Source organism: Labeo rohita, chromosome 3 (assembly GCF_022985175.1).
Source record: "Labeo rohita strain BAU-BD-2019 chromosome 3, IGBB_LRoh.1.0, whole genome shotgun sequence".
In the NCBI taxonomy this organism is placed as follows: domain Eukaryota; kingdom Metazoa; phylum Chordata; class Actinopteri; order Cypriniformes; family Cyprinidae; genus Labeo; species Labeo rohita.
In genome coordinates, this window is record NC_066871.1 from 53,025,590 (window position 1) to 53,053,450 (window position 27,861).

At 36.6% G+C, this 27,861-nt stretch overlaps 1 protein-coding gene and 1 long non-coding RNA gene across 2 annotated transcripts in view; both read right to left on the reverse strand.

The window, feature by feature from the left end:
- The window catches only part of LOC127162788 (uncharacterized), a 528,566-nt gene that overhangs the window by 8,483 nt on the left and 492,222 nt on the right, over positions 1–27,861 (reverse strand). The window contains exons 5-13 of the mRNA XM_051105631.1: positions 14,622–14,759; positions 14,412–14,444; positions 13,162–13,506; positions 11,934–12,275; positions 11,037–11,387; positions 10,557–10,643; positions 10,364–10,456; positions 8,553–8,627; positions 8,012–8,125 (exon numbers count right to left, since the gene is read on the reverse strand). Coding sequence (XP_050961588.1) covers positions 8,012–8,125; positions 8,553–8,627; positions 10,364–10,456; positions 10,557–10,643; positions 11,037–11,387; positions 11,934–12,275; positions 13,162–13,506; positions 14,412–14,444; positions 14,622–14,759 — 1,578 coding nt within the window. The remainder of the gene's footprint in view (positions 1–8,011; positions 8,126–8,552; positions 8,628–10,363; positions 10,457–10,556; positions 10,644–11,036; positions 11,388–11,933; positions 12,276–13,161; positions 13,507–14,411; positions 14,445–14,621; positions 14,760–27,861) is intronic.
- On the reverse strand, positions 22,546–24,138 carry LOC127162434 (uncharacterized). The gene is made up of 3 exons (XR_007827350.1): positions 23,691–24,138; positions 23,421–23,559; positions 22,546–22,964 (listed from the first exon to the last, which is right to left on the reverse strand). It is a non-coding gene; the product is annotated as an uncharacterized LOC127162434 (long non-coding RNA).

A 27,861-nucleotide genomic window follows, 5' to 3' on the forward strand; every position in this document is an offset into this window, starting at 1 on the left:
CATATAAATATCTTCTGCTCTCACAATCTTCAACACACAAGCAAAACTCACTGTTTACAGGGCTCATGTCCACTTACATTTACATTTAGTCATTTAGCAGACGCTTTTATCCAAAGTGACTTACAAATAAAGACAATGGAAGTAATCAAAATGAACAAAAGAGCAATGATATGCAAGTGCTATAACAAGTCTCAGTTAGCCTAACACAGTACACGTAGCAAGGGCTTTTTTGTATTTTTATTAATTAATTAATTATTTTTGTTAATTATATAATAAAAAAATAGACGAAGCTAGTATTAGAGGCTTTTTTGCTTTTTGTTAATTGTATCATATTAAAAGCATTATGAAGTCATTATGAAAAACACTGGCACGTCGTGAGGAAGATAAAATAAAGAATCATGTACTAAATATCTTACCATTATAAATATAAAGAAGTCATGTATAAAATTGTTTATCTTATAATTCTATTAACTGTGCTGTGCAAGCATGTCTCTTGTTATTCTTTAGGGCCCCACTAGCAGAGCTATGTTATATGATATTTCTGAGGCCCACTAAGAGGCCATGATATGAAAGAACATCTGGTCCAAATTATAATGGTAAAATCCTAGGATCCCTAGACAATTTAATGTGACAGGTATGCATGAGAAGCCTACTGTATATACCCCTCTCTGGTTATGGCCAAGTCAGTTCTCTATAGACAATTCGGCTTGATTGCTTCAGCAATAAAGTCTATCTTTTGGCATTAAAACCCAAGACTCCCAAGAGGGAAAGAGTACGGGAAAAAAAACAGCATTGTACTACGGGAAAAGGAGGAACCACAATAGTAGTTTATCTGCTGTTTGAACACATGTAAACACCCACAAGTGAAAGTGCAGAAGCTGAGTTCAGTATGAAATGTGCCAGTGTAACTCTAATAAACACTGTGTCATTGCTGTGTCATGTGATCTGATCGGCACTCTTAAAAATAAAGGTGCTTCACGATGCCACAGAAGAACCTTTTTTGTCTAAATGGTTCCATAAAGAACCTTTAACATCTAAAGAACCTTTCTGTTTCATAAAAGGTTCTTTGTGGCAAATAAGGTTCTTAAGATTATAAAAAGGTAAGCAAGAAATGGTTCTTTAAAGAACCTTAGACTGAATGGTTCTTTGTGGAACCAAAAATGGTTCTTCTGTGGAATTGCTTGAAGAACCTTTTGAAGCACCTTTATTTTTAAGAGTGAGGCTGTACATGAACATGTGTCTGTTTGACCACATCATTTAATGTACACGAAAAGTTATTCTGATTGAAGTGATATGATGGAAATAATCTAATTCTAGGAGAACAAATGAACCTTTCACTCTACTGACTATCAGTGGTCTTTCTTGTGAGGAGGGAATGCTTATAAAAGCAGTGCTTACTCATTTAAGTTATGTGGTTGCACAAAATTAATTTTGCCTTATTTTTAGACTGATCAGTCAATGTTTTTTAGTTCTTCCATGACAACTCTCTGAAGAATTTAGCATGGTAATGGCTATAATAAAGTTAATGTATATTTGTAGAGTTGGGGTACTCGGACTCGTACTGGGACTCGAGTCCGGTCTCGAGTACAATTTTTAGGCGACTCGGATGCATTTTTACTCGGACTTGACTCGGACTCAAGCCTTTCGGACTCGGAAAATATCCCGAGTCCAGAGACAGTTGACGGAAATGTCACTGACTCGATGCATTATAACGAAAGTCTTGTCCAGTAGCTACTTGAAAGCCGCCGGGTTTATGTGCGCACTAGAGATGCGCGGATGAGCTCAAACGCTAAAAAGAATAACGTTAACTGACAACTGGACGTGACTCTCCGCAATCTCTGATGAAATCGGTTGGGTGTTTGAACGTCTACTGGATCCTCGGACAAAAGATTACAGGGGTTCACCCAGTTTGAGAAATTTCAGATCATAAAAATCTAATTCTTTTCATTTTTAAGGTATTGTTTTCGTTATAATGTACTGATTCAAATTAGTAATCAATAATAATTGTTAATTTTACTACTCGGCAAATCTGGTGCTGGCGCGGACTGAGCGGGCGCGTGTCAGGCGCAATCATCAAACATATTTCAAAGGAAGCCGGCGCCACATTCCCTACCGTCTTTACAATGTGTTTTGAGCGAATATTTGCATTTATTCACATACGATTGAATTAGAAATGGTGGCCTGTCATGATTTTGGCTAATGCAGGACACTACTGAATGATGCGCATCAGAGGAAATTTAGAAGTGGGTATACGCAAAGCCGACGGCTTAAAAAATGGGTATCCGCAGGTACTGCACTACACCACTAAATATTACCCTACTCAATAGCATTAACACAGGCGTAACTCCCTTCAAACTTGATCTGGAATGTCTTTTTCTGTCACAACTTCTCGAACAGGTGAACACAGACACACACACAAAAATGAAATCGTTTGCCTGAAAAAAGTATTTAGAACAGGTTCATATTTTAGAAAATGTAGTTAATATTTGCCTCATTATTGATTCATCTCGACCCACCCGCAAATAATCAGAATGCATTTTTTTTTATTACCCGACCCACCCGACCCGCGGATATAACCGCCATCCGCGCATCACTAGTGCGCGCACACTCAAAGCGCGATCACAGAACGCGCCTCTCAGTCAGTGTGCGAATACAGAGTTCTCTTTCGCTTTTAATAGGTTCTGTTATTGCTACACACATGCTCGTATTGGAGACTATTCACGTAAATGAAGTCGGTTTTGTCTTAAGTAAACCTGAACAGCTGGGAGAAATACTGATGCGCCAAAATATTTGATCTGTGTGTCAGATCTTAATATATGTATTAATACTTTTGCTTGTAAGTAATACTTGGAGTGTTTCTTGCCTTGAGCTTGAGAATGTTTTACTTACATTAGTTGATTAGTTTTTTCTGTATTGAAATTATTATTATTTAAACATGGTGGCAGTTTCTAGCTTGAAAGAAAAATAATTTTTCTAACATCTTTGCAGCAACAGTTTTTATGGGTCCAAAACCATCTTGGGTGTGCGTGATTTTCTAATAATTAAATGGCCCATCATCAATTATTCCTTATATAATGTGATTTATTGTAATTAATGTAACTATAAATGCATTCAAAAATAAAACAGGTGTGAGTTTGCTGTGACTTATGGAAAGTATAGGTAAAGCTTTATCAAGTGGCAACCTCCCGGTTTCCCTCTTGAAGCCAACACGGAAGTGACAAAAACTGCAATTCATCGACTGGCCGCTAGAGGCTGGCTGCAAAAGGGAGTCAATCCCATAGACTCCCAATGTTAAAATGCCCAACTTCACAGCAAAAAAAAAATATGTTTACAGCCTGGTTCAAAAAGTGGTTTTGGTCTGTATAGCTAATTTTGCCCTTCATGTCAACTCTGAGGTGGGTGAATTTTTTTATAACTCATCCGTTTAATTTATATTAAGCCTTAAAGTTCTGCATAATTTAGGGCGTGGCCACTTAAGTGACAGGTGGATTGCCGCTGCTGTCACCACCGTCGCGCTTGGCGGGCGTAGTTTCAGCAACCAGCTCCACCCACGTCCCGCCTATTTGCCCATTTTCGATTATCCGGGAGTGACGTGAAATGATGCAATTCCAAGATGGCGACGGCTGACTCCCGCCCACTAAGAGCTTCAAAAATGCTCTTCGGAAACCTACGGGTGACGTCACGGTCACTACGTCCATGTTTTTTACAGTCTATGGGCTTTATACACAGTGTGTGCCATTGTAAAGACTAGGTTTATCCCTCACAACCTCATTTTCATTCAAGAAAAAAAAAAAGTCATATACAACCCAAAACACACACAGCCACAATCAGAAATAAAAGAGGTGCATTTTCTGCTCTTAAGGTCCCATTCACCAACATACCTACTCCTTTACCCCCACCTTTGAATTTATACATTTACTATATCAATGAATAAAGTCAAGTCCCGCCCTATAATTTTTCACATTCTAAAACCTGTTTCACTCTAAAATATGTCACAATACATAGATCACCCAGAACTTCTGTCACATGACTTTAAGTTTGCTAAGCAGAGCAGGACACTTATGAGGTGTTGTGAAATCAAAAATCAAAATGGCAAGATCCACTAGAGGTTTGCTTTTCTTACATTTCAACTGACATTTCAACTGACATTGCATTTTTCTAGTTGTAAAGGTTAAAATCAGGGGTGCCCAAACTCAGTCCTGGTCCTTGGTTTAGCTCCAACTTGCCTCAACACACCTGCCAGGGGGTTTCTAGAATGCCTAGTAAGAGCTTGATTAGCTGGTTTAGGTGTGGTTAATTGGGGCTGGAGCTAAAATCTGTAGGACACCTCCCTCCAGGACCGAGTTTGGGCACCCCTGGGTTAAAACAATGTTAAGATACTGACAGTAGTGTTTCCTTGGACTTGGACGGACTCGACTCGGCCCTTTGGGACTCGGACTTGAGTCCGACTCGGCCCATTTTGGACTCCGACTCGTCTCGGACTCGATTGGTAAAAGACTCGGACTCGACTCGGACTCGACTTAGGTGGACTCGAACCCAACACTAGTATTTTGTCTTGGAGGAACAGATCTGCTACAATGCTGCTGAGTTGCTACTGCTGTTGGTTATTGCTGTGGTTTAGTTGCTGCACTTCTTCATCACTGCACTGGTGTTTTCTACGTTCGCTCATTGAGATCATTTCAGGTGACTCTCATGACATTAGATCTGAAACAGATGTTCGCAATAATAAATGTGCAACAGCCCAGAGAAACATGCAAAGAGTTTCACAATAGATCATAAAACTGTGTGGAACCTGTTACTGCAGAAATAATTTGTGTTGATTCAATCACTTTTTGTTGTATATTCAATTGTAAATAATGTAATAAAGACTACTAATAAATATCTCCATAATAAATATCTGTAATTATACACTGTAATACATGATTGTTGCAATTACTTATCATAACTTAAAATATAGTGTTTGTTGAGATAATTAAAAAACCCTTTTAAAGTTGATTACTTACTTTTTTTTTTTTTTTTTTTTAAACAACACATTATTATAATGCTGAATTTTAATATGTGATAATTAATTGCAACAGTATTTTTTGCAGCACCTGCCGGAAGAATTTGATTCCCTCGAACTTACAGCTGTATTTCTGACCACTGATCGATAATAAGTACAATATCTGACCACTATGTTTTTATTTCATATCAAATGTAAAGTGTGTATTTTTTAGATGAATATGGCAGTCATGAATTATGATGTTACAAGTATTAGTAATAGAGTTTAATTCAATATGAACATCAATAGATTTATAACATTTAAAGTGTCTCTAGTCAAATATTTAAGAGAAGTTTATGATTTTTCTCTACGTAAAAAACAACTACATTAAGAGTCAGGGAACCAGGGGGTGTAAATATATGAAATATGTATATATATGAAATATATATTTTTTTTTATTTATTTCCTATAGCATTGCTGTTAAGAACAATTTACCCCAAACATCCTGTGCAAAACTTTACACCCCCTGACTCTTAATGAGCCTTACTGACTATTACTGAAGAACAGTGTTTAACTGCTCAGGACAAACAAGGGACTCACGAACAGTCAACACAATACATAAAAGCAGGCGTGGATCATCCAGGTAACAAATGAAACAAAGGTATACATTTCAGAAATTTGTGCAAATGCAGCTATAATTTTGTCTAATGGACTGTATTTTGTATTGTAAAATAGCTTATTCAAGGAAGTACTAAATAAAAACAACATGCAATATATTGTCTCTGCATTAAAAAAATAAATAAATAAATAACATTTTGCTGATTCTGCAAGGTGTATGTAAACTTATAACCACAAATATACACACAAGCTGTTTGGAAAACAACAAAAACTGCAAAACTGCTGATAAAACATTTTAGAGCTGAGCAAAACTATTCCATAGTTCAGTGTTATTTAATTTATTTGCATGATTTTTCATGGCCTGGAAATCACAATTAGAAAATTCTCTGATGTTTCCAGGTTTTCTATGCCTGTGAATCAATAAATCAACAATCAGGTGATCAGACGCCTCAGAAACAGATCAAAAAAACGTTTCAATGAGAGTTACGGGCAGACGATGTGTGCAATCCCGAAAAAGAAAATAATGATAGAAACTGCTGTGTGTGTGTGGGAGAGCGGTAACACACCACACTATGTCTCTATGATTTGTACATGCAACTAATTTGTTGTTTATATATATGTTTTAAATGCTAGGAGCACAAGTAGAATCTGTTTTTTTCTTACTTGTTTTTAAATCACTCAGTGGCCTGAGATTGAATAAACTAAAGACTCTCACTGCATCATTTCAATTTCCATCCTTTAATGGACAGTGACAACCTTTTTTTCATTCATTTCATACATTTTAAAAATTACAATTTTTTTATTTTGTTTTCTTCTTTTTTTTTTTTTTCTCTTTATCATGTCTGTGTAAAACACTACGCATATATAATTAGCTCTATAAACTCAACTTGTCCAATGAAAATGCTTAAATTAACTGATAAATCAGGTCTGTTATTATATGTCTAATAGTTTGTACCTTTAACAAACACCATTAATCTGGTAAAACATGATTTCACTGCACATTGTCTGTTGGAGCCAACAATTACTTATTTAGTAAATTTGTCAGAACAAACAAAGACATTCCCAGAGAGTTGGAAAACAGCAATAATTACACCGGTCTATAAATTGGGAGATAAGGAAGTAGCTAGTAATTATAGGCCTATTGCTATTCTACCTGTTTCAAAAGTTCTGGAGAAGATTGTCACCGAGCAATTAGTGGTACCGCAAGGGTCTGTACCTGGCCCATTGTTGTTTACAATGTATATAAATGACCTACCTAATTGCCTTCCGGGTGTCAACTGCCAGTTGTATGTGGATGACACTGTCATCCATGTGTCTGCTAAAACACCTGGCAGGTGAGCACCTGAGTCAGGCATTGCAGAATATTTCCAGATGGCTTGAGTTGTCTCATTTAACTCTTAATGTCAAGAAAACAGTTTCCATATGCCTCTCCATACGAAATAGGCCTGCAAGGGATGTATTTGAGGTGCAGATTAAGAATGAATTGAAGTAGTGAATGAAGTCAAGTATCTCGGCATAATTCTGCATAAGAGTTTAAAACTTGATAGTCAGGTTAAGAATATTTGCTGGAAGGTCAAACCAAACTTAAATTGTTTTCGTATTATTAGAAGGGATTGGTCATGTTAAACTGCAAAATTATATATATATGCAATGATATTTTCACATTTATCATACTGCACTACATCATGGTCGCAAGCATCTCTAACTATACTGAAGCCTATTGTTTCAATATACAAAAAGGAAAAATATAAGTTATGGATCAGAAACCTATGGGATGACATCATTGTGATGTTCTACGAAACATAACCTTCTTAGTTTTGATGGCTTTATTGATTTAAATGTTCTTAAATTGTTTTTTAAATGTTCAGGCATCACTGCTGTTTTCCGAATTAATCAGTAGACGTCAGACCTCTCATAGGGCAAACACACGAGCCACTATTAGTGGTGACTGTCTTGTTCCAAAGTATAAGACCTCTTTTGGTCAGTCTGTTTTTTTTTTTTTTTTGTTTTTTTTTCTTCTGTGAAGGGGCCAAAACTTTGGAATGTTTTATCTATTAATTAGAAAATGATGGCAGTGCTTTTAATGGAGGACTTAAACAATGGTTAAAAACAAACAGCAGTGCTTACATAACTACTAGGTTATTGTTTGATCATGTTGCCTTTGCTTCATAACTTGTGTATGTAATATTTCTTTTTTTTTTTCCTTTTATTGTTAGTGTTGGTATTATTATTTTAATTGTTATTATTACTTTTTGTGTATTGTAATTATTACCATTGTTTATTAGCATGTGTGCTAAAACAAGCAAATGCATATGGTTCGTCCAATTTAATTGTGATGTCCATGTTGAATAAAATAATAGTAATAATAATAATAATTAATTTCACTGACGCTTGATGGAAGGAAATACTTACAGGAAATAATGTAGAGAAGGTTGAATAGAATCACTACCACAAAGAGGACTATTATTATGATGCCTTCAAATCCACCATAATTCAGACTTTTGTCCCATGCAGCTTTAAACAGAACTGTAATTAAGGAAGAGTTAGAAAAAACAACAATCACTAACTAAAATATCAACATATAAGTATAGATCAAAGGAAGTACAGATGCTTTTTACACAGAACATTACAACACATTCTTTAAACTGTGAGTTCAGCTGTTCCCGTCTGATCCTGACCCTGTGACCTTATGATATATATTTAATAAGGTTTTTGTATAAAAACAGGTTTTTTATGTAAAATTAACTTTTTAAAAGACCCACATTCTCAATTTTAGTTCATTTAATTGAAGTGGCAACCCTTCCACATGCTCACAATGCAAAAAATGTCAGCGGGGTCGCTGGAGTCCCCAAACAGTGCAAAAGGGTTAAATGTAATTATTGTTGAACTGTTAATGTGCTTTTTTTAATGTATTCATGATAATGGCTGTTGATTTACATTTGTATGCATTTACCTGCATAAAAAACAGCTGAAAAAACGATGTATTCTGTTCTAAAACTGTAAGTTTTAATCCATGCTTTAATCTTGCCTATAAAACAAAAAAAGATTAAATAATTACATCCACATTTACAACACCAAAACAATGGAACACAAATATCAATTAAACACTGAATCCTTTTTAATGTATAATACACACTGACCAAAATTATAAACGCAACACTTTTGTTTTTGCCCCATTTTTCATGAGCTGAACTAAAAGACTTTTTCTACGTACATAAAAGGCCTATTTCTCTCAAATATTGTTCACAAATCTGTCTAAATCTGTGTTAGTGAGCATTTCTCCTTTGCCGAGATAATCCATCCACCTCACAGGTGTGGCATGTCAGGATGCTGATTAGACAGCATGATTATTGCACAGGTGTGCCTCAGGCTGGCCACAATAAAAGGCCACTCTAAAATGTGAGGTTTTATGACACAGCACAATGCCACAAATTTTGAAGGAGTGTGCAATTGTCATGCTGACTGCAAGAATGTCCACCAGAGCTGTTGCCCGTGAATTGAATGTTCATTTCTCTACCATAAGCCGTCTCCATAGGCATTTCAGAGAATTTGGCAGTACATCCAACTGGCCTCACAACCGCAGACCACGTGTAAGCACACCAGCCCAGGACCTCCACATCCAGCATCTTCACCTCCAAGATCGCCTGAGACCAGCCACCCGGACAGTTGCTGCAACAATCGGTTTGCACAACCAAAGAATTTCTGCACAAACTGTCAGAAACTGTCTCAGGGAAGCTCATCTGCATGCTCGTCATCCTCACCGGGGTCTCGACCTGACTGCAGTTCATCGTCGTCAACTCGAGTGGGTTCACGTTCGATGGCGTCTGGCACTTTGGAGAGGTGTTCTCTTCACAGATAAATCCCAGTTTTCACAGTACAGGGCAGACAGCAGACAGCGTGTATGGCGTCGTGTGGGTGAGCGGTTTGCTGATGTCAGCGTTGTGGATCGAGTGGCCCATGGTGGCGGCGGGGTTATGGTATGGCCAGGTGTATGTTAGAGACAACGAACAAATTGATGATCATTTTATTGATGACATTTTGAATGCACAGAGATACCGTGATGAGATCCTGAGGCCCATTGTTGTGCCCTTCATCCACGACCATCACCTCATGTTGCAAGGATCTGTAAACAATTCCTGGAAGCTGAAAACATCCCAGTTCTTGCATGGCCAGCATACTCACTGGACATGTCACCTATTGAGCATGTTTGGGATGCTCTGGATCGGTGTATACGACAGCGTGTTCCAGTTCCTGCCAATATCCAGCAACTTCACACAGACATTGAAGAGGAATGGACCAACATTCCACAGGCCACAGTCAACAACCTGATCAACTCTATGTGAAGGAGATGCGCGAGGCAAATGGTGGTCACACCAGATACTGACTGGTTTTCGAACCCCCCCAGGCCCCCCTAATACAGTAAAACTGCACATTTTAGAGTGGCCTTTTATTGTGGCAAGCCTAAGGCACACCTGTGCAATAATCATGCTGTCTAATCAGCATCTTGATATGCCACGCCTGTGTTTAGACAGATTTGTGAACAATATTTGAGAGAAATAGGCCTTTTGTGTACATAGAAAAAGTCTTAGATCTTTGAATTCAGCTCATGAAAAATGGGGGCAAAAACAAAAGTGTTGCCTTTATAATTTTGGTTAGTGTATACATATTTAGGTATTGACAGATCATTTAGTTCACGTGAAAACAATCTGGGTATTGTAATTCATGAAGTATATTTTCACTAATAAACAAGCAATAATGAATCACCTGTGAACTCATTCACATATGGAGCCGTCCAGAGCAACATGAGAGGCCTCAGAAAATAAAGAGAACAACAGGAGATCGTTTCATACAGAGACCCTGAAACAAAACAAGTTAATAATCATTGCTATATTAATAAACATCTATTTGAACGGTGCATTATTGTGCATTGATACACAATCATTAGTGAATCACTGACCTTCAGAAACACCCCAGAGGACAAAAGCAAGAAACATGATCAAATTTGGACAGAAGACAAGAAACATCTGAAGACGGAAGACTAATTCTAGAGGGAAAATACAAAAAAAACTCACATTTAGACATTGATAAATTATGTTTTAACAGAAATATTGATCCCACTTAACAGCAGAGTAGAAGTACAAACCCTGATGCATCATGGGTATTATTTAGCTCTGATAACAGTTATTTGAACAAACTGAATCTACTTCTCTTTTGCATATGTTCAAACACACTCAAATCTCTAATTAAAAGACTAAACTAATAACATACAACCAGCTCAATACTCCAAAACAACATCTGACAATTACTTTACATACAACTTTTATTACTCAAACTAACTTCATTGTGTTTACTGGAGACACACATAATATAACATATAACTACACAGTTAAATTAATCTGTTGTTTAAGGTAGATAAAAGAGTACTATATTCACTTACCTAGTAGTCTCATTTCCAAATTTGTCTTAACTGAAAACACAGATCTCTGCTGACTGTAAACTGTACATGTGTATCGCCCCTCATCTTCAGCTCTCAGATTGTCCAGCCGGAGAGAGAAGTTTCCACGTTGAATCTGGTCAGTAAACATATGAGCTCTATCCTGATAATCCTTCTGCTGAGCTTCTGCTCGACTCTTACCATCTTGATTCAGATGAACCAGAGTCTGTGAGTCTGTTCTTCTCCATTCCACCCTCAGACCCTTCATTGTAGAGGGTTCATCTTCATAAACCGGCAAAACCACCGAAGATCCCAGAGGAGCAAGTGTGTGATGAGAACATTTAACATCAAACCCTTAAAGAAAAGAAAAGATCTGTGAGTCTTTTAAGGGTGTAAGGACCCCCTATTCTTTGTTTTCTCCTTTTGTAAAGATACAGCAGTCAAGAGAAGTGTAGGCTGAGCCTCAGACGCACAGCACATATAACTGTCTGACAGATTAATAATTTTTTTTAAGATAGCTTATTATTGAGGTGTAATATCTCAGATAGCGCTACCCCTACACAGCATGTATGAACAACACAAACAGAGATTGAGTGCCACATCTCAGGCACCTCTTTCTGTCTAAGCTGGTGGTTCTTGATCAGAACAGCTGCAGTACTGACCAGACCTAATGTCAACACCATCTGGCGACACGGCTAAAGAAGTGTATTTCAAAGTTGTGAAATTTGGCACAGTGACTATATGTGATCTGATACAGAAAAACCTTCCACCTTCAACTGAAATGAATGACCCTAATGTTACTTTACAATATGGAAATAAAATGTTATATTGTAACTACTATATCAAAATCATATATTCATCAGGGCTACAACAGCAAGCTCTTTTTTTTTTTCCACTCACGTAGTACCAATGTTGTGTTGGCTGAATAGACACAATGCTGCTGACTGTAAACTTTACAGGTGTATTTTCCCTCATCTTCAGCTTTCACTTTTTTAAGCCGGAGAGAGAAGTTTCCATCTTTAATCTCGTTAGTAATAAAATGAGCTCTGTCCTGATAATCCGGGTGCTGTTCCTCTGCTCGACTCTGACCATCTTGATACAGACAAACCAGAGTCTCTGTGTCTGTTCTTCTCCATTCCACCTTCAAACACTTTAAAAAGTGTTTGCCAACATGACAGGGCAAAACAACTGAATCTCCCAGACTGACAATCTCTTCACCACAGAGACTTTTCATAATGAAATCTGTAAAGAGAGAGACACAACAAGAAAACAGTGCTGGTGAAGACAACCACTCTTGCACCTAATTCTGATTACCTTTCCGATTATCTGTCTTTTAAAACTCTTAGCAAAAAGCTCCAAACTATTGAAAGGCTCAAAGATTGTTGTGACATGTAAAAACATTTGGTTTATTTTCAAAACAACAGAATGATCTTCTTTCAGTTTAGTCATTTAAATAATCAGTTAATTCAATTCATATATTTAAAAATTCTCTTAGAGGTGCCGAATGAAACATGTTACTATACTGTAATGTAGTCATCGCATTAGAAAACACATTAAGACATAATGTAACCAGTTGTGCTCAATATCCCTTATCTTTGGTTATTCTGTCTTTCTTGTGCAACATGGATGTTAACAGATTACAAACAAACAAACAAAATAATCTTAAGAAGTTGATCTATAGTCACTGATTTGTTGATTAACAATTGAGATCAATTGGATGAAATTAAAAAGGCAATTCATTTAAATGAAAGTCTCAGTGAAGTACTTATGTATCTATAGTGAAGATGTACCAATTATTAATGATTTACTGTTCTTTCTGTCTGAATACATAGACTAGATAATCTAAAATATGGTGCAAAGCAACTAGGTTGTTTCTAGGTGTACCCGAAGTAGGCCGTGCCGTAACTTCATAGAGTGCCATTATTTCAGTGGGCGCCACAGCAGGGCAACAAGATGCCCAGAAACGCCCCTGAAATACATATCTGAAAAGTTACATTTACTACTGGATTCAGACTATTGCAGTTTGTACTATGAAGTCTTTAAACTCAAAATGTAATATTTCATGTGAACTGAGTGAAAATTATGTATTCTATGTAATTAAGTATTCTTCTTTTATATCTTTACTTACTTAGTACCACATCTGTCTCAGCTGAGAACACACAGTCCTGACCACTGTAAACTTTACATCTGTAAAGTCCTTCGTCTTCAGCTCTTGGATTGTCCAGACGGAGGGAGAAGTTTCCATCTTTAATCTCGTCAGTAAAGAAATGAGCTCTGCCCTGATAATCCTGGTGCTGTTTTTTTGCTTGGCTCTCACCATCCTGATACAGATGAACCAGAGTGTTGTTGTCTGTTCTTTTCCATTCCACTTTCAGTCTTTTCTGTAATAAGGATTTTTGAACATGACAGGGCAGAACTACTGAACCTCCCAGAAGAACAGACAGATGACCAGTGGGACCTTTCACAGTCAACCCTATAAAAGGAAAGACTAATGTGAAATAAATGTAAAAAAATATATATATATATTACTATGTTACATACACAATATATATATATAGAAATATATTTAAGAAATTAATTCTTTTATTCACCAAGGATGTATTAAGTTAATAATTAAAAGTTTATTAAAAGTTGTTAAATAATTTACATTGTTATAAAATATTTATATTTTAAATAAACACTGTACTTTTTAAACTTGTTATTCATGAATAAAAAAAAAAATAAAAAAAAATCACAGGTTCCAAAACTTGCAAACTAGATCCACCTTTACACCATTGTGCTGAATGTTTACAACCACGGCACAATTTAATGCGGGATTTTCAGAAAGACTGAAACAAAAAGACGATGCTGTGCTGGCTATATTGGATCCAACCATAACTGTTTTTATTACATGGTCGCTATTGCTTTGTCCGTTATTACAGATCATTTGATAAATACTGTGTATTTATGCATCCATCTGTAAATGTTGGCTGTCAAACATACAGAACTGTTAGCCAATCATAGCAGTGGTCTTTCAGAGTCTACAATCCACCACGCCTCTTTAAACACAGCGTTCTGATGACGGGGGGTCAAAAACAGGACAGAAAATAGCCTATTACTTCTAAACTATGATGTTTTTTGATGTAAAAATCTGGATAACATTATAAGTGGACCTTTGTGAACTGTACAAAATAATTAAAACAAAAAAGGCAGTTCATGAACCCTTAAATCGAATGCTGTATTTTATCAGGAGATTTAAAAGCATTTATAAATTTTAATGTAGTTATTTAGGGGGTAGCAGTGGTTCTCAAACTGGTTTTAGCATCAGGACCCATGGTTTACAAGTGGCGACCCAACACAGTACTGGAGCATTAAACCAACAACACTTAGAAGAATTACCTTTTTGAACTGAGGTGCATGCAAGGAACTGGCCTGCAGATGCATGATAAACACTTGTTAGTGCAAAATATTATCGAGTAAAACAAAGATGTATACAAAATGTAACTAACAAATCATTTAAAGAGAAAACAAAAAAAGAAAAACTCTTATTTACTTACTAATTTACTTATTATTTCTTATTTATTACTTAATTGTGGGTTGTATACTCACCACAGTTATAGTGAATTGCTTGACTCTGAGTTTTTGAGCAAATCCAACATCTGCAGTAGATCAAACAGCAGGGCAGAAGAGCAGATGCAAATGCAGCAATACAGAGAATCAGCATCAATATGTGTAAAACCGAGAAACCTGTAAGACACAGACATCAGTTACTGAACAAAGAGCTTCATTATTGTGTCAAATTCCCTATATACTATATACTGACCTCCAAATGTCATTTCTACTGATTTTGTGGTTCTAAGTGTACAAGTGACACACATACACAAAAGTGTTTACACCTGTTTGTATTGTATTTCATCACCTTATGTATTTAATTCCTCAGTTTCCTCAGTTCGTTGTCCAGTATTGTTATGTGCCTACTGTTATGTTTGTCTTTGATCTTACTGGATTACCTGAGTTTGCGCTGTTTAATAAACAGCACTTCTAATTTAAACTACTTCACATATACCTTTATTCTTCATTGGAATTTATACGTGACAGAATACTGGAACAAATAAAATTCCTGTTGGACCCTGGCTCAGTACTTGGACCATGCTCCATTTTTGAGTAGCTCTCCTTTTACTGTGGGAATGGGTTACTTGCACAACTACTTCCACGTTCTACACATACTGTAGAGGGTATGCATTGACGTCACTTTCCCGCCGGGACACCCCCCTCAGCTGGACTGAGTGGCAAAAGAGCCTTCAGTGTGAATGGATTTAATAGGGAAGATATGAAAATGCGAGTAAAACAAACGATAATCAGTTTAAACTAAAGGTTGCTGAACTTGCTATAATGTTCCTAACAACAAATATCCAGTGGTCAATGGATATTAATGCAGCCAGGAATTGTGTTTTCTAACTCTTATATGTGTCTGATTTTGATGCCGGGGAAAATAAATAAAGCAAATTTGCCTGTGAACTCATTTTGTAAATACAAAATAGTTTGGTCTAAACCCCGGTGATCACTTTTATCAATGTTATATATATCGTCATATCATCCAGCTGAAAGGCGTATATAGTTTTTGTCAGTGTTTATTTAAAAACATCCAGTTATGCAGAATTTAAGATTTCAACATATTGACATGAAATGATAACCACAAATCCATGTTTCGCCACCTGGAGTCCATTTGTTTCTTTGAATTGCAGCACTTAATAAGCTTCTCTTTTCAGTAGCTTTCAGCAGTCTGCAAAAATATACCTCAGGATTCTTGTCAAATCTCTTTGTACAGTCAATCGCAAAGCTTGTTCAGGTTTTTAAGGTGTTCAGTGTGTTCTGTCGCAGCATTCGCGTTGAAACCAATACTGCCACTCAGTTTTTTTGCCACTCAGTGGGCGGAGCCGCACTCACTCCAGCTGACGGTGATGTCACATGCATACACTCTATTACGGATCGGGAGTTTCCGGTTAGCATTCAGCGCGCACCTACATACAGTCAGTTTCTCATGAGAACGCAGATTATTTATGTAGAGAGAATCTTCCCCTACTTAAATCTCTCTAAAACAGAAACGTACTGCAATAGGAAATGGACTCTTTCCTATTCAATCACAAACAAACCTTTCCTTGACCTTCCTATTTTCCTATTCTGACCTTTCCTGTTTTCCTATTTAATACTGTACAGCCGCCTTGTCACAATTCTGTATTGTTAAAGGCGGTATATAAATAAAGGTGACTTGACTTGACTATCCCACATAGCCCAGGTCATTGTGTACAGTATTACTGCATTGTATTTTAATTTTTGTCTGTTGTATTTGTATTTGTCTTTCTACAGTTTTATGCATGCGTTATGATAGATGACTAGTCGTATAACCCACCTATGCCATGTTTGGTCTCTTTGAATTCGTATTTTGATGATCTAAAAGACGGTGTATATTATATGTTGACACCTATGCAACATATTAGTGTTTTAAGAAAACTTATTAGTTTTGCATCACCACACAATCGAATTACGTATTCAAAATACCATGCTCACAGACAAAGAGTCGTCAACTTTCCCACCAATGCTGAAAATCGCTATTGGCTCTCGGACCTCCGGGAGGTGTAGCTTCCAGAGACTTTAAATGCATCCCAAGAGCTTCTCCTCTCTCTCTTCACTCTCTTCTGCAAAAATCCGATTGCTGCCCATGTGCCATGTGTATCGTATATTTAACTAAACAAAACAGAGGTTTAGTATAAGCTGTATACAGCACTGATGGTTTCACTCAGATGGTTAACTGACTCTTTCATAGCTACATTCTCTTGTCTCTCTCTAACTGCTTCTCACCGACCATTCCCCCATGTATGAGTGATTTCATGTTTGTTTGTTTAGATTAGTTATGTGTTAGTCCTTCGTTAATAAACTATTGTGCACAAATTACATGAGTGTTGATTCTGATTCTGCCTTGTAAATTAATGTCCCTTTCCGATTCCGATTTGAGCTACATGCTCTAATGCAATAGTACTTTAAGAAAGTTATTTTCTGTGGCCAAAAAAAATATCATTTCTCAGAGTTGATATAAAAAAATTTACTGAATGTTCGCTGGACGAACAGATTAGTTGATGGAAAATTAATTCTGCTACAGACACTACTGGCAGCTCATATACATAATTGTAATTAATCATAATTAATTGTAATTATTTATATACATTTCCCTTTAAGCTAAATCACAACATCTAATACATAAAATAAGTAAGCTTGACCAGAGTTCTTGTGGGGAGAAGAATTTATTGACGAAAGTCATGTAGCATAGCCGTCTTCTAGATCTTAACCGGTGTAAGGGTCCAAAGCTTCTTCCTAGTTTCTTCCAAAGTTCTCCCTAGCTTCTTCCATAGTTCTGTCTGTGACAGACATACAGAACTATGGAAGAAGCTAGAGAGAAGCTATGGAAGAAACTAGGAAGAAGCTTTGGACCCTTAAACGGATTAAGATCTAAGAAGATTTAAGATGTAAGACAGAACTTTATACCTAAAGAGAAAAAGCTAGAAACAATAGATACTGTAATCTACAAGAAGTTCCTGAGAAATGCTGTTCCTTTGTTATTCTAAATGGGGCACAGTCACAATGTAAATGCATCTCTGTAAAATTACACATAATCTTTCAGTATGCTTTCTGAATGATAAATAAATATATTTCCCCACTAACCTGCTACATTCTCACAAACAGTATTTTACTTTTACTGATCATATTTCATACCTGTTGAATGTACAGTTTTAAATGAGTTTGACTGATAAACACCCTTACGAAAATTAACCATGGTTTTCCTATAGTAAAAGTGCCATTTTTTCCATTTTTACCATATGTATAACAATACTTTTGCTACAAATAGCCTACCATTGTTAAACTTTGGTCAGTGTAGTAATTAACCTGAGTTAATCTGTGGTTATATGGTTTAACTTCAATTGCGATTTTTGTTTTTATTTGTAGTAAAACCATAGCTAATTTGTTTGTGTGCGTTGGCGCTCTTATTCCGAGCCCCTACTGCTTATTCCATTGTTTAAAATCGCTGAATGAATGACAACTGCCTTATTTAACAATGAGAAACATAAAAATAATTTTTAACAGTAACGCTGACAGTGCGACTACTTTGAATATTCATATTTTGGCTGCATATAGTGAAATGATGACAGAATATGGCACAGAATAGTGACTAACATATTTAATACAGATAAATAAAGGTTCATTATGATCTTATTCATCAGAACTCACAAACACTGCAGTGTCGCGGTGCGGGCACGCACGTCCTGATTTTGCGGCGTTCCCGAGTCAACAAGGGAGGTGCTTAAGGTAAAATTGTTCAACCAATCAGAGGAATCATGTGACGTCACCCCGTTTAAGCGTCCGTTTTTGCATTTTAGCCTTCTAGTCACGTCTCCAATTTTTGTCCGAAGTGTGAGGTCCTTTCTTAAAAATGTTCGATGTAAGATGGCTAATGTGTTAATTTCAAATTCATCATGAAATGGCTTCAAATTCATTAAGTGAAATCTGAACACTTCCTACCAGGAAAGGTGTTTTCCCTGCGAACGTGTCGGTGCGCCCGTCAATTTATATCACTTTATCATTTATTCATTTAGCAGATGCTTTTATACAAATTTGCCGTTCAGCAACAGTAATAGAGCTTGGCAACCGACATCACTGCGCAGTGCATTCTGGGACGTAAACAAGAGGGCACTGCCATATTGTGAGGCCACATCAGGTGAAACTTAAAACAACCAGTTACTACACGAAAATGTGTCGAAAACAATGTTGAAAAGTCGATTAAATGAATGAAATTTACTATACAGAGCAGTATCTTGCACACGGACGGGTACCCAATGGGTGACCCATTAAAACTGACGTAATGGGTGGAATAATATTTATGTGTCGGGTGCGAGTTGGACGGGTGACAGGCACGGGTATTTGCTCTTTGGATTCAGTCTGGTACTGATACTTAGCTGTTCTCAAATGGTCCCGTGCTTGTGTTCATGCTCTGTCTGAAGACGGTTTAAAAGCCCTTTCACACGGCCAGCGGCAGAATCGCTGTGCGGCTGCCGCTTCCTCTCGTAGTGAAAGCGTTTTGCAGTCGAGCCGATGTTCGCAACGCAGTCTTGGGGTGAACATAGTTGGTAATTTATTACTGTTTGTCTTATAATGTCCCTGGGTCAACACAAGATATTTTATATTATTATTAACACAAAATATTTTATATTATTATTATTAGTATTATATAGTCTTGTCTGTTCTGTTTTCCTTGTGTTTTTTCCCCCTGTGTTTCCAGTACATTTGGTTTGTTCCGTTTGCTCCCCCTTTTGGTTTAGAGTTTTGGTTCCTTGTTATCTCGTTTGTAACCACACCCCTGTTCCCTTGTATATAATGTTCATTGTGCCTCTCTCCCCTTGTTGGCGATTAAGTGTTACTTTGGTCTGGTTTTTGTCCAGTGTGTTCACTTTGTTTTCATTAAATATCCGTTTATTATTTACTCTGGTTTCCTCCAAGTTCCTCTGGCTCATCTCCCACGGCAATTTGTGACAGATTGATTACTGTTTATTAATTCATTTATTTATTCGCTTATTTAAATACAGTGTCAATTGCTCCAGTAGAAGTAGTAGTAGTAGTTTATTATTATTATTACTAATACAGACAAACAGTGATTGATTGCTGTTTGTCTTATATTTCATGAGCTATAAGGAATGATGCCTCTGGGTCAACACAATATATTTCTTTCTATCTATCTATCTATCTATCAGTGGCGACTCGTGGGTTTTAAAATAGAGGAGGCACACGAATTGTACTGGTCTGGAGGATCCTTGACCATTATTATTATTATTTGCTTAACCACCTTAAAATGGCTTTTTGGTTGCTTTTAGTCAGAAAACGTAAAGAAAACAACACACATACAGCAAGACAATATAATTTCACTTACCTGCTATCACTTGAAGCAAACTTCCATCCATTCTTAAAAGTCTGTGTTAAAAGAGAGCTGCCTGTTGTGCCATTTAATTAAGCCCACTGCTGTAGCCTATATCCATCTTATGCGTGTTCTCACTTTATATATCTTTATAAGTACACTCTTTATTTTTGTATATGTACTGTTTAAATTACAGCTTGGTAAATCTGTTGGTGATCAAATATTCAATATCGCTTCATTGTGACAGCCCGGTTGAAGCTTAAAGGATTTAACTCTGCACTGATGTTGTACTTTCTTCCTTTGTGTTTATTATTCTTATTAACTGCACAACACCGTAAGAGCTAGAAGGACAGATGAATAAACAATATTGAAATTTGTAATGAATTCACATTCTTATAAATGAAACAAAACTATTACTACAAAATTACTAAATTAATGCTAACATTTATCATAAACCACATAAAATTACTCGTAAATAAAACAAACACATCAAACAGTCCTAGAGACAGGATATACGTTGTATCTGTGTGTGTGTGTGTGTGCGTGTGTGTGTGTGTGTGTGCGTGTATAAAGGTGTGTTCACGCCATATCGGAATTCCCGTAATTACGAGATTCCCACCTGTAAAAAGCGTTCACGTCCTCGTAGAACTTGCAATTACAACTTCTGAACTGGGAGTCTTCTGAGAGCTACGACTTGTACCACATGACCGCTGTACCACCTGATCAATGTAGGCTCCGTTTAGGCGTTGATAGTGTTGCCATAGAAAAGCATAATTCCGAGTCCGAGGACGTGAACAGCTCCGAGTAGAACGTCACATTTCGAAATGACGGTAATTACGTTATGGCGTGAACGCAGCATAAGTGCATAAACGTTCTTAATTACCTTGTTCTCCTTTCCAACCAGGTGACAACAACAAAGTCAAAAAACAAAACAAAATACTTAAAAATAAAATTACAAACAGTGACTAAATGTCTAAATTCACTTAAAAGTGTCCTTAATCGTCTAATTTAACTCCATGATCCGCCTCTGTCTTTGAGCGCTCTCTCACCGTATTCCCGATCTCTGTGCATTTCCGTCAAGTCGCCTTTCAAAATAAAAGTTTTTATCGGTTAAATAACTTAAAGAGTGCAAAGAAACAATTCAAATATAAGACACATAACTAATATTACGAAAATACAGAATCAAATGATATCAGAATATTATTAATCCTGGTAATTAATTCAAATAACTGAGGGTTGTTTACAATCGTAAGTACTTGGTACATTATCAGCGCAGCGGGAGACGTTCAAACCAATATCACGTAAGTCTCTATGATGATTGCTAGCCTCCTCTGCCAGGTTTCCATTTTCAACACTCCTCAGCGCCTAAAGTGAACACTCGATGGTGATTGGCTATTTTTTTTACCAACGGAGGCACTAGAGCTCAACCTTGCTCTCCCTTCTCTATCACTTAGCGGTTGTTATTACATTACCAGATTCTGCACATTCGCGATAGAAAAGCGGCGCTTTTATAACTTCAGTAACATGTTATGGTATCACAGCTGTGAAATTATTACAAACATACAATACACATTCTGAGACATGAACTGAAATGAATTGTGAATTTTATTAACATTAAATTGTCGTCCTTACATTTTCACCTCAAAATTTTGGGGAAGCTGTTCCTCCCCTGCCTCCCCCGACGAGCCACCACTGCTATCTATCTAAATACAGTGATGAATTGCTATTTGGCTTATATTTCATGAGCTATAAGTATTATAAGGAATGATGTCCCTGAGTCAATACAATAAATTTCATATTACTGTTGCTGAACGGCAAATGTTTTGGACCCAGTTCATCTGCAAATGTGTTTTGTTTCTCTCTTTTCAAATGGATTTGTATAAAAGCGTCTGCTAAATGAATAAATGATAAAGTGATATAAATCGACGGGCGCACCGACACGTTCACGGGGAAAACACCTCCCCCGCTTTGATCGGACGCATCCTACCTGCAACATTTTTAAGAAAGGACCTTACCTCGGACGGAAAAATTGATGACTTGACTTGAAGGTTGAAATTCAACAAAGAGCATCGCGCACTGACACCCTGTGGTGAAACAATCACATATAATTACCAGCCACCGCTTTCTCAGCTCGGTTTATGCTGGATTAAATCTTTACGTTCTGCTAAATTTTATCAAAATGCCTGGATTTTGAACTCATCCCGCAAACTCTCATTTTATTAGGCGTTTAGGTCAACTAGATGATTACAGCACAATGAAAATTTACATAACCGGAATTAAGTGAGCCTTAATATTTCAAAACGGAAGTGCGTCACAAGGCTCAGTGCAAGTACACTAATTACAGCAAATAAGTGTATTTTTTACATTGCTTTTTTATTTATTTTATTATTATTATTATTATTATTTTTTACAGTAGACTACTTTAATTTGTGTATTCTATAAATGCATTATATATTTTCCAGATTGCTGAATATTAATGACTGCCAAATTAAACAATTCATTAACTGCATGAGCTTTAAACAATATTTAACTGCATAAAGTGTTGTATAGTGTGAAACTTAGTGCACCTATTATTTAAAAAAAATAAATAAAAATAATATAAAAATAATAATTTGACATCTTAATCTTAAAAAACAGGTCCAATTTTATTTGACATATAACTGTCAAATTTGCATGAAAGAAATGTCATAGAGCCTGTATTTTGTATTATTTTGAATTCCAAAATAAATTGTGCATAAAAATATTTACTTGAAACATATAGTACCCTGCATAACTTCAAGTTTAGCCAAAGTTAAATCAACATCAAGTTATCCAACATGGTCATAATTAAATGGTTGTAAATACCACAAAGACAGTGATAAATTTTCACAACTTCATGAACAGTCCAACATGACCAAACAACAAACCTTGTTCCCAAGTGAATCCAACAAAACTTCTTAACAAAAAAGGAAAACAGTTCCAGATGCTGTCCCATCCAAGGATGCAAAGAGTGGCTAAAAATATAGCAAACAACAAAGAGGACAATACATTAGATATTTATATTATTATTACATTTTTTTATCAATGAAAGAATCCTGAAAAAGTATCACAGGTTCCAAAAAAATATCAAGCAGCACGATAATAAATCAGCATATTACAATGATTTTGTAAGGATCATGGGACACTGGAGTAATGAGAAGACTAGAAAAATGATGCTGAAAATAGAAATAAATTACATTTTACAGTATATTAAAATAGAATCAACATTATTTTAAATTCTAATAATATTTTACAACATTACTTTTTTTATCTGTATTTTTTATCAATTAAATGCAGCCTTGATGTGCAGAAGAGGCTTCTTTCAAAAACATAACAAATCTTACTGATCCCAAACTTTTGAACGGCAGTGTAGACAATAAAAGAATATAATAAAAAGAAAAAGGAGAACTTGGTGCGTGTGTATGTCTTACATTTCTGAAATTCCGCTGAAAATCTTGCACTTTGTAAAGAAGAGTGGCAACTTGGGTTCACTTCAACTGGTTTCTTCTGTACCATTTGCCCTGTTGTTTTTTCCTTTCAACTTCTTTGTTCCTCTCTCAGGATAAATATCTACAAAACAATTCACATGCAATTCACATTAGTTTTAGATTTTGAGACATCTAAATCATTCTCCCTAAAAAAATCGTCTCTTCTGGAGTTGAGAAACATCTTCTAACATATCTACATGTAAAATGCATTACCTTTGAATGAACTCCAAATCTCCGTCTGTCTCCTCCCGGTAAGGTTAACGTTACTCCGGAGTGAATATATGCTGCGAAAGGGCCAGACAGCAAGATGGGCTGGATTAACTCATTCTATAAACCAAAGTTAGCAAAAAGCATTACAATCAAACAATAAGCGAATTAGCAAGTTATTAAAGGTACTCGCACATCTCGCTGCGTACGTTAACCGCTTTAACATGTAGCATGTAATTCTTAACGAAGGATCCCAGAGATTTCCCGCCTGTAGCCGCTATAATACCGTGGAATGTGTGAAATCTTCCCGCGACCGCGCTGCTGAAAAAAATATGGCGTTATTTTTTAGTCAAAAGTTATGAGCGTGTAAGACATGCTCACGAGCACATTATGTTATTTCACACGCGCAAAAATGAACCTTCAGCTGGCATGATAAAAGTACTCGCGCACAAATTCAACAACCAAGAGGTGTACAGGCAGCTGCGCGCGAGCGCCTGGCATACTCTCATAGGTTAACTCTGCTTGTACAGTGGAATCCTGCTCGCGGAGTGCTGTTTTGCTCGCGCAGTGGATTTCTCCTCGCTCAGCTGATTTCTGCTCCCTCGAGTCTAGATGACTTTTGACAATTTGGGGGCGGAAACCAAGGAGGGCACTGATTCTCTTATGATTGGTCACTTTCATCGTAATCACACCCACAGGGACATCCTTGTACCTTGATTGACAGCTCTCATTACAGGAAGCACAGAGTCAAAGTATCTGACGGAGTTCAGTCATTCAGTTAACACTGCACAGTGGACGGAATGGCGGCGACACCTGAAGATGTAGGCGTAAGTGATATTGATATATGATGGGGGCTGTGTGTTTGACAATGTAGCAATTTAATCTGAAATTTGTTTGGAACATGTAAGTAGCTGACATAAGCTAATCAACCTTAACTAGCAAGTTTTAGGCTAGCAAACTCAGCAGGGGCTAACGTTAGGTGTCTCTCTGCAAACTAGCGTTTTAGTCAGTGCTGCATGTGTAAAACAAAACGTAATATAGGCCAGTGGTTCCCAAACTTTTCATGGCAAGTGTTTTAGTTGAACTAGTGACCATGTACAGTACCAGTCAAAAGTTTGGAAACATTACTATTTTTAATGTTTTTGAAAGAAGTCTCTTATGCTCATCAAGCCTGCAGTTAAAAAAACAAAAAAAAAAAAAAAAAATAAAAAAAGTAATATTATGAAATATTATTACAATTTAAAATAATGGTTCTCTTTTTTAATATATTTTAAAATGTAATTTATTTTTGTGATGCAAAGCTAAATTTTCATCAGCAAGTACTCCAGTCTTTGGTGTCTTATGATCCTTCAGAAATCATTCTAATATGCTGATTTGATACTCAGTTATTATCAATGATGGAAACAGTTGTGCTGTTTAATATATTTTTTTGGAATACTTTTTTCAGGATTCATTGATGAGTAAAACGTTAACAGCATTTATTCATAAAAACAGCATTTATTCAAAATAAAAACATTTCTAACAATATACATCGTTACCATCACCTTTTATCAATTTAACGCATCCTTGTTGAATTAAAGTACTAATTTCTTAAAAAAAAAATAGTTATTGTTCCCAAACTTTTGAACGGTAGTGTATATTGTTACAAAAGATTTATATTCTAAATAAATACAGTTCTTTTTAACTTTTTATTCATCAAATAATCCTGAAAAAAGTATCTCAGGTTATAAAAAAAATATTAAGCAGCACAACTGTTTCCAACATTGATCATAAATCAGATGAGCATAAGAGACTTCTTTCAAAAACATTAAAAATAGTAATGTTTCCAAACTTTTGACTGGTACTGTACATGGTCACTAGTTCAACTAAAACACTTGCCATGAAAAGTTTGGGAATCACTGGCCATACTTTACGTTTTGTTTTACACATGCAGCACTGACTAAAACGCTAGTTTGCTGAGAGACACCTAACGTTAGCCCCTGCTGAGTTTGCTAGCCTAAAACTTGCTAGTTAAGGTTGATTAGCTTATGTCAGCTACTTACATGTTCCAAACAAATTTCAGATTAAATTGCTACATTGTCAAACACACAGCCCCCATCATATATCAATATCACTTACGCCTACATCTTCAGGTGTCGCCGCCATTCCGTCCACTGTGCAGTGTTAACTGAATGACTGAACTCCGTCAGATACTTTGACTCCGTGCTTCCTGTAATGAGAGCTGTCAATCAAGGTACAAGGATGTCCCTGTGGGTGTGATTACGATGAAAGTGACCAATCATAAGAGAGTCAGTGCCCTCCTTGGTTTCCGCCCCCAAATTGTCAAAAGTCATCTAGACTCGAGGGAGCAGAAATCAGCTGAGCGAGGAGAAATCCACTGTGCGAGCAAAACAGCACTCCGCGAGCAGGATTCCACTGTACAAGCAGAGTTAACCTATGAGAGTATGCCAGGCGCTCGCGCGCAGCTGCCTGTACACCTCTCGGTTGTTGAATTTGTGCGTGAGTACTTTTATCATGCCAGCTGAAGGTTCATTTTTGCGCGTGTGAAATAACATAATGTGCTCGTGAGCATGTCTTACACGCTCATAACTTTTGACTAAAAAATAACGCCATACTGAAAGCCCGCACAAACCTCCCTCGTGCCCCGCGGACGGAGGATTGGTTAATCTGCGGTTACCGCGAACGCAGACACAATATAAAAATAAAACTTGAAATAAGTCACTTACCACAGTTGTGAATCGTTCTTCTTGCCGCTCCCAAATGTCGACGGTTGAAGAAAATCTGGCCTCTGTAAATGTGAAATTTACAGCAATATGCCCACTGCTGTAAAATAATTATGTAATTTGTTACAGCGTAGTCCATTGCTATAAGAAAGTCTGCAAACCCACACTATAAAAACTAACAGTGAAATTCGGTAAATGAAATGAGTTCTTTTAACTCAAAAAATTAAAAAAGTTTTTTCAGCTCAATATATATTTGTGATGTAAACTCAAAAGCTAATTAGGTTAAGCAGAACTCATTCTAAATAAGTTAGTAGAAATTAATTCCCACCCAGCACCAGACATCATTTGGATGTCATTTTTTTGGGCTAAATCAAGTCGGCCCATCATGGACTTCTTTTAGAACAAAAATCGATGTTGAAAATTGGTCTTTGTTTGGTCCGTCTGATTTGGTCCAAATTTGGCCCAAAAATCAATGTTTAAAATTGGTTGTTTGGTCCATCTGATTTTATCCTAATTTAATTCAAAATAGACGTTGAAAATTGGGCTTTGTTTGGTCCGTCTAATTTAGTCAAAATTTAGCTCAAACACATTTATTTCGGACCAAATGCAGCCCTATATTTGAAGCTACGAGAATATGTTTTGTGTGCAAAGAAAACAAAAATAATGACTTTATTCAACAATTCTTCTCCTCCAAATCACGCCTTTCACCATTATCGGGAGCACCTCTGCACATAATCAATGTATGTGCCTGGACCTGCTGACGTAGAACACACATGCGCTGTGCTTTGTTTACATGCAGAGGAACGCACATGCATGCATTGTTATACTCTCCATAATGGAGCCCTAGGGTGACACGAAGGAGAAGAATTGTTGAATAAAGTCGTTATTTTCATAGCTTCGTAAAATTGCTGTTGAACTACTGATGTCACATGAACTTTTTGAACAATGTCCAGACGTTTCTGGGTCTGGAAACATTTCTGTCATAGCTGTCTATGGAACATAAACCATTTAAGGCAATTGGTTTCCTCAAACCATTTAAGTCGCTTTATATTTGACTTAGTTAGATTTGTTACCTGAATTCTGACTGAGTGGAATAAACTCTTTTTAAAGTTGAGTTTACTCTAATAACTGACTACTTGACTAAGCCAACTCAAAAAAATATGTTAATTTAACTCAATGTATATGATTTTATAGCACTCATATTTATTGGTTTTAAAACTTAAATAGAAATACTTCGACCTGTCTCGTTACGTCGTGACCACCATTCATCATTCCTATCCAGGAAAAGGATTTCTGAAAGTATGGATCTGGTGTAGCAGATCCCAATCTGTACATAAGAACGTCACTCTGGAGACGGCGGGAACGGCTTCAAATCACCACTTTTTTATTGGTCCGCAACACATGGGACACTGTAACACATGGGACACTTAATTAATATGTTGCGTTCATCACGC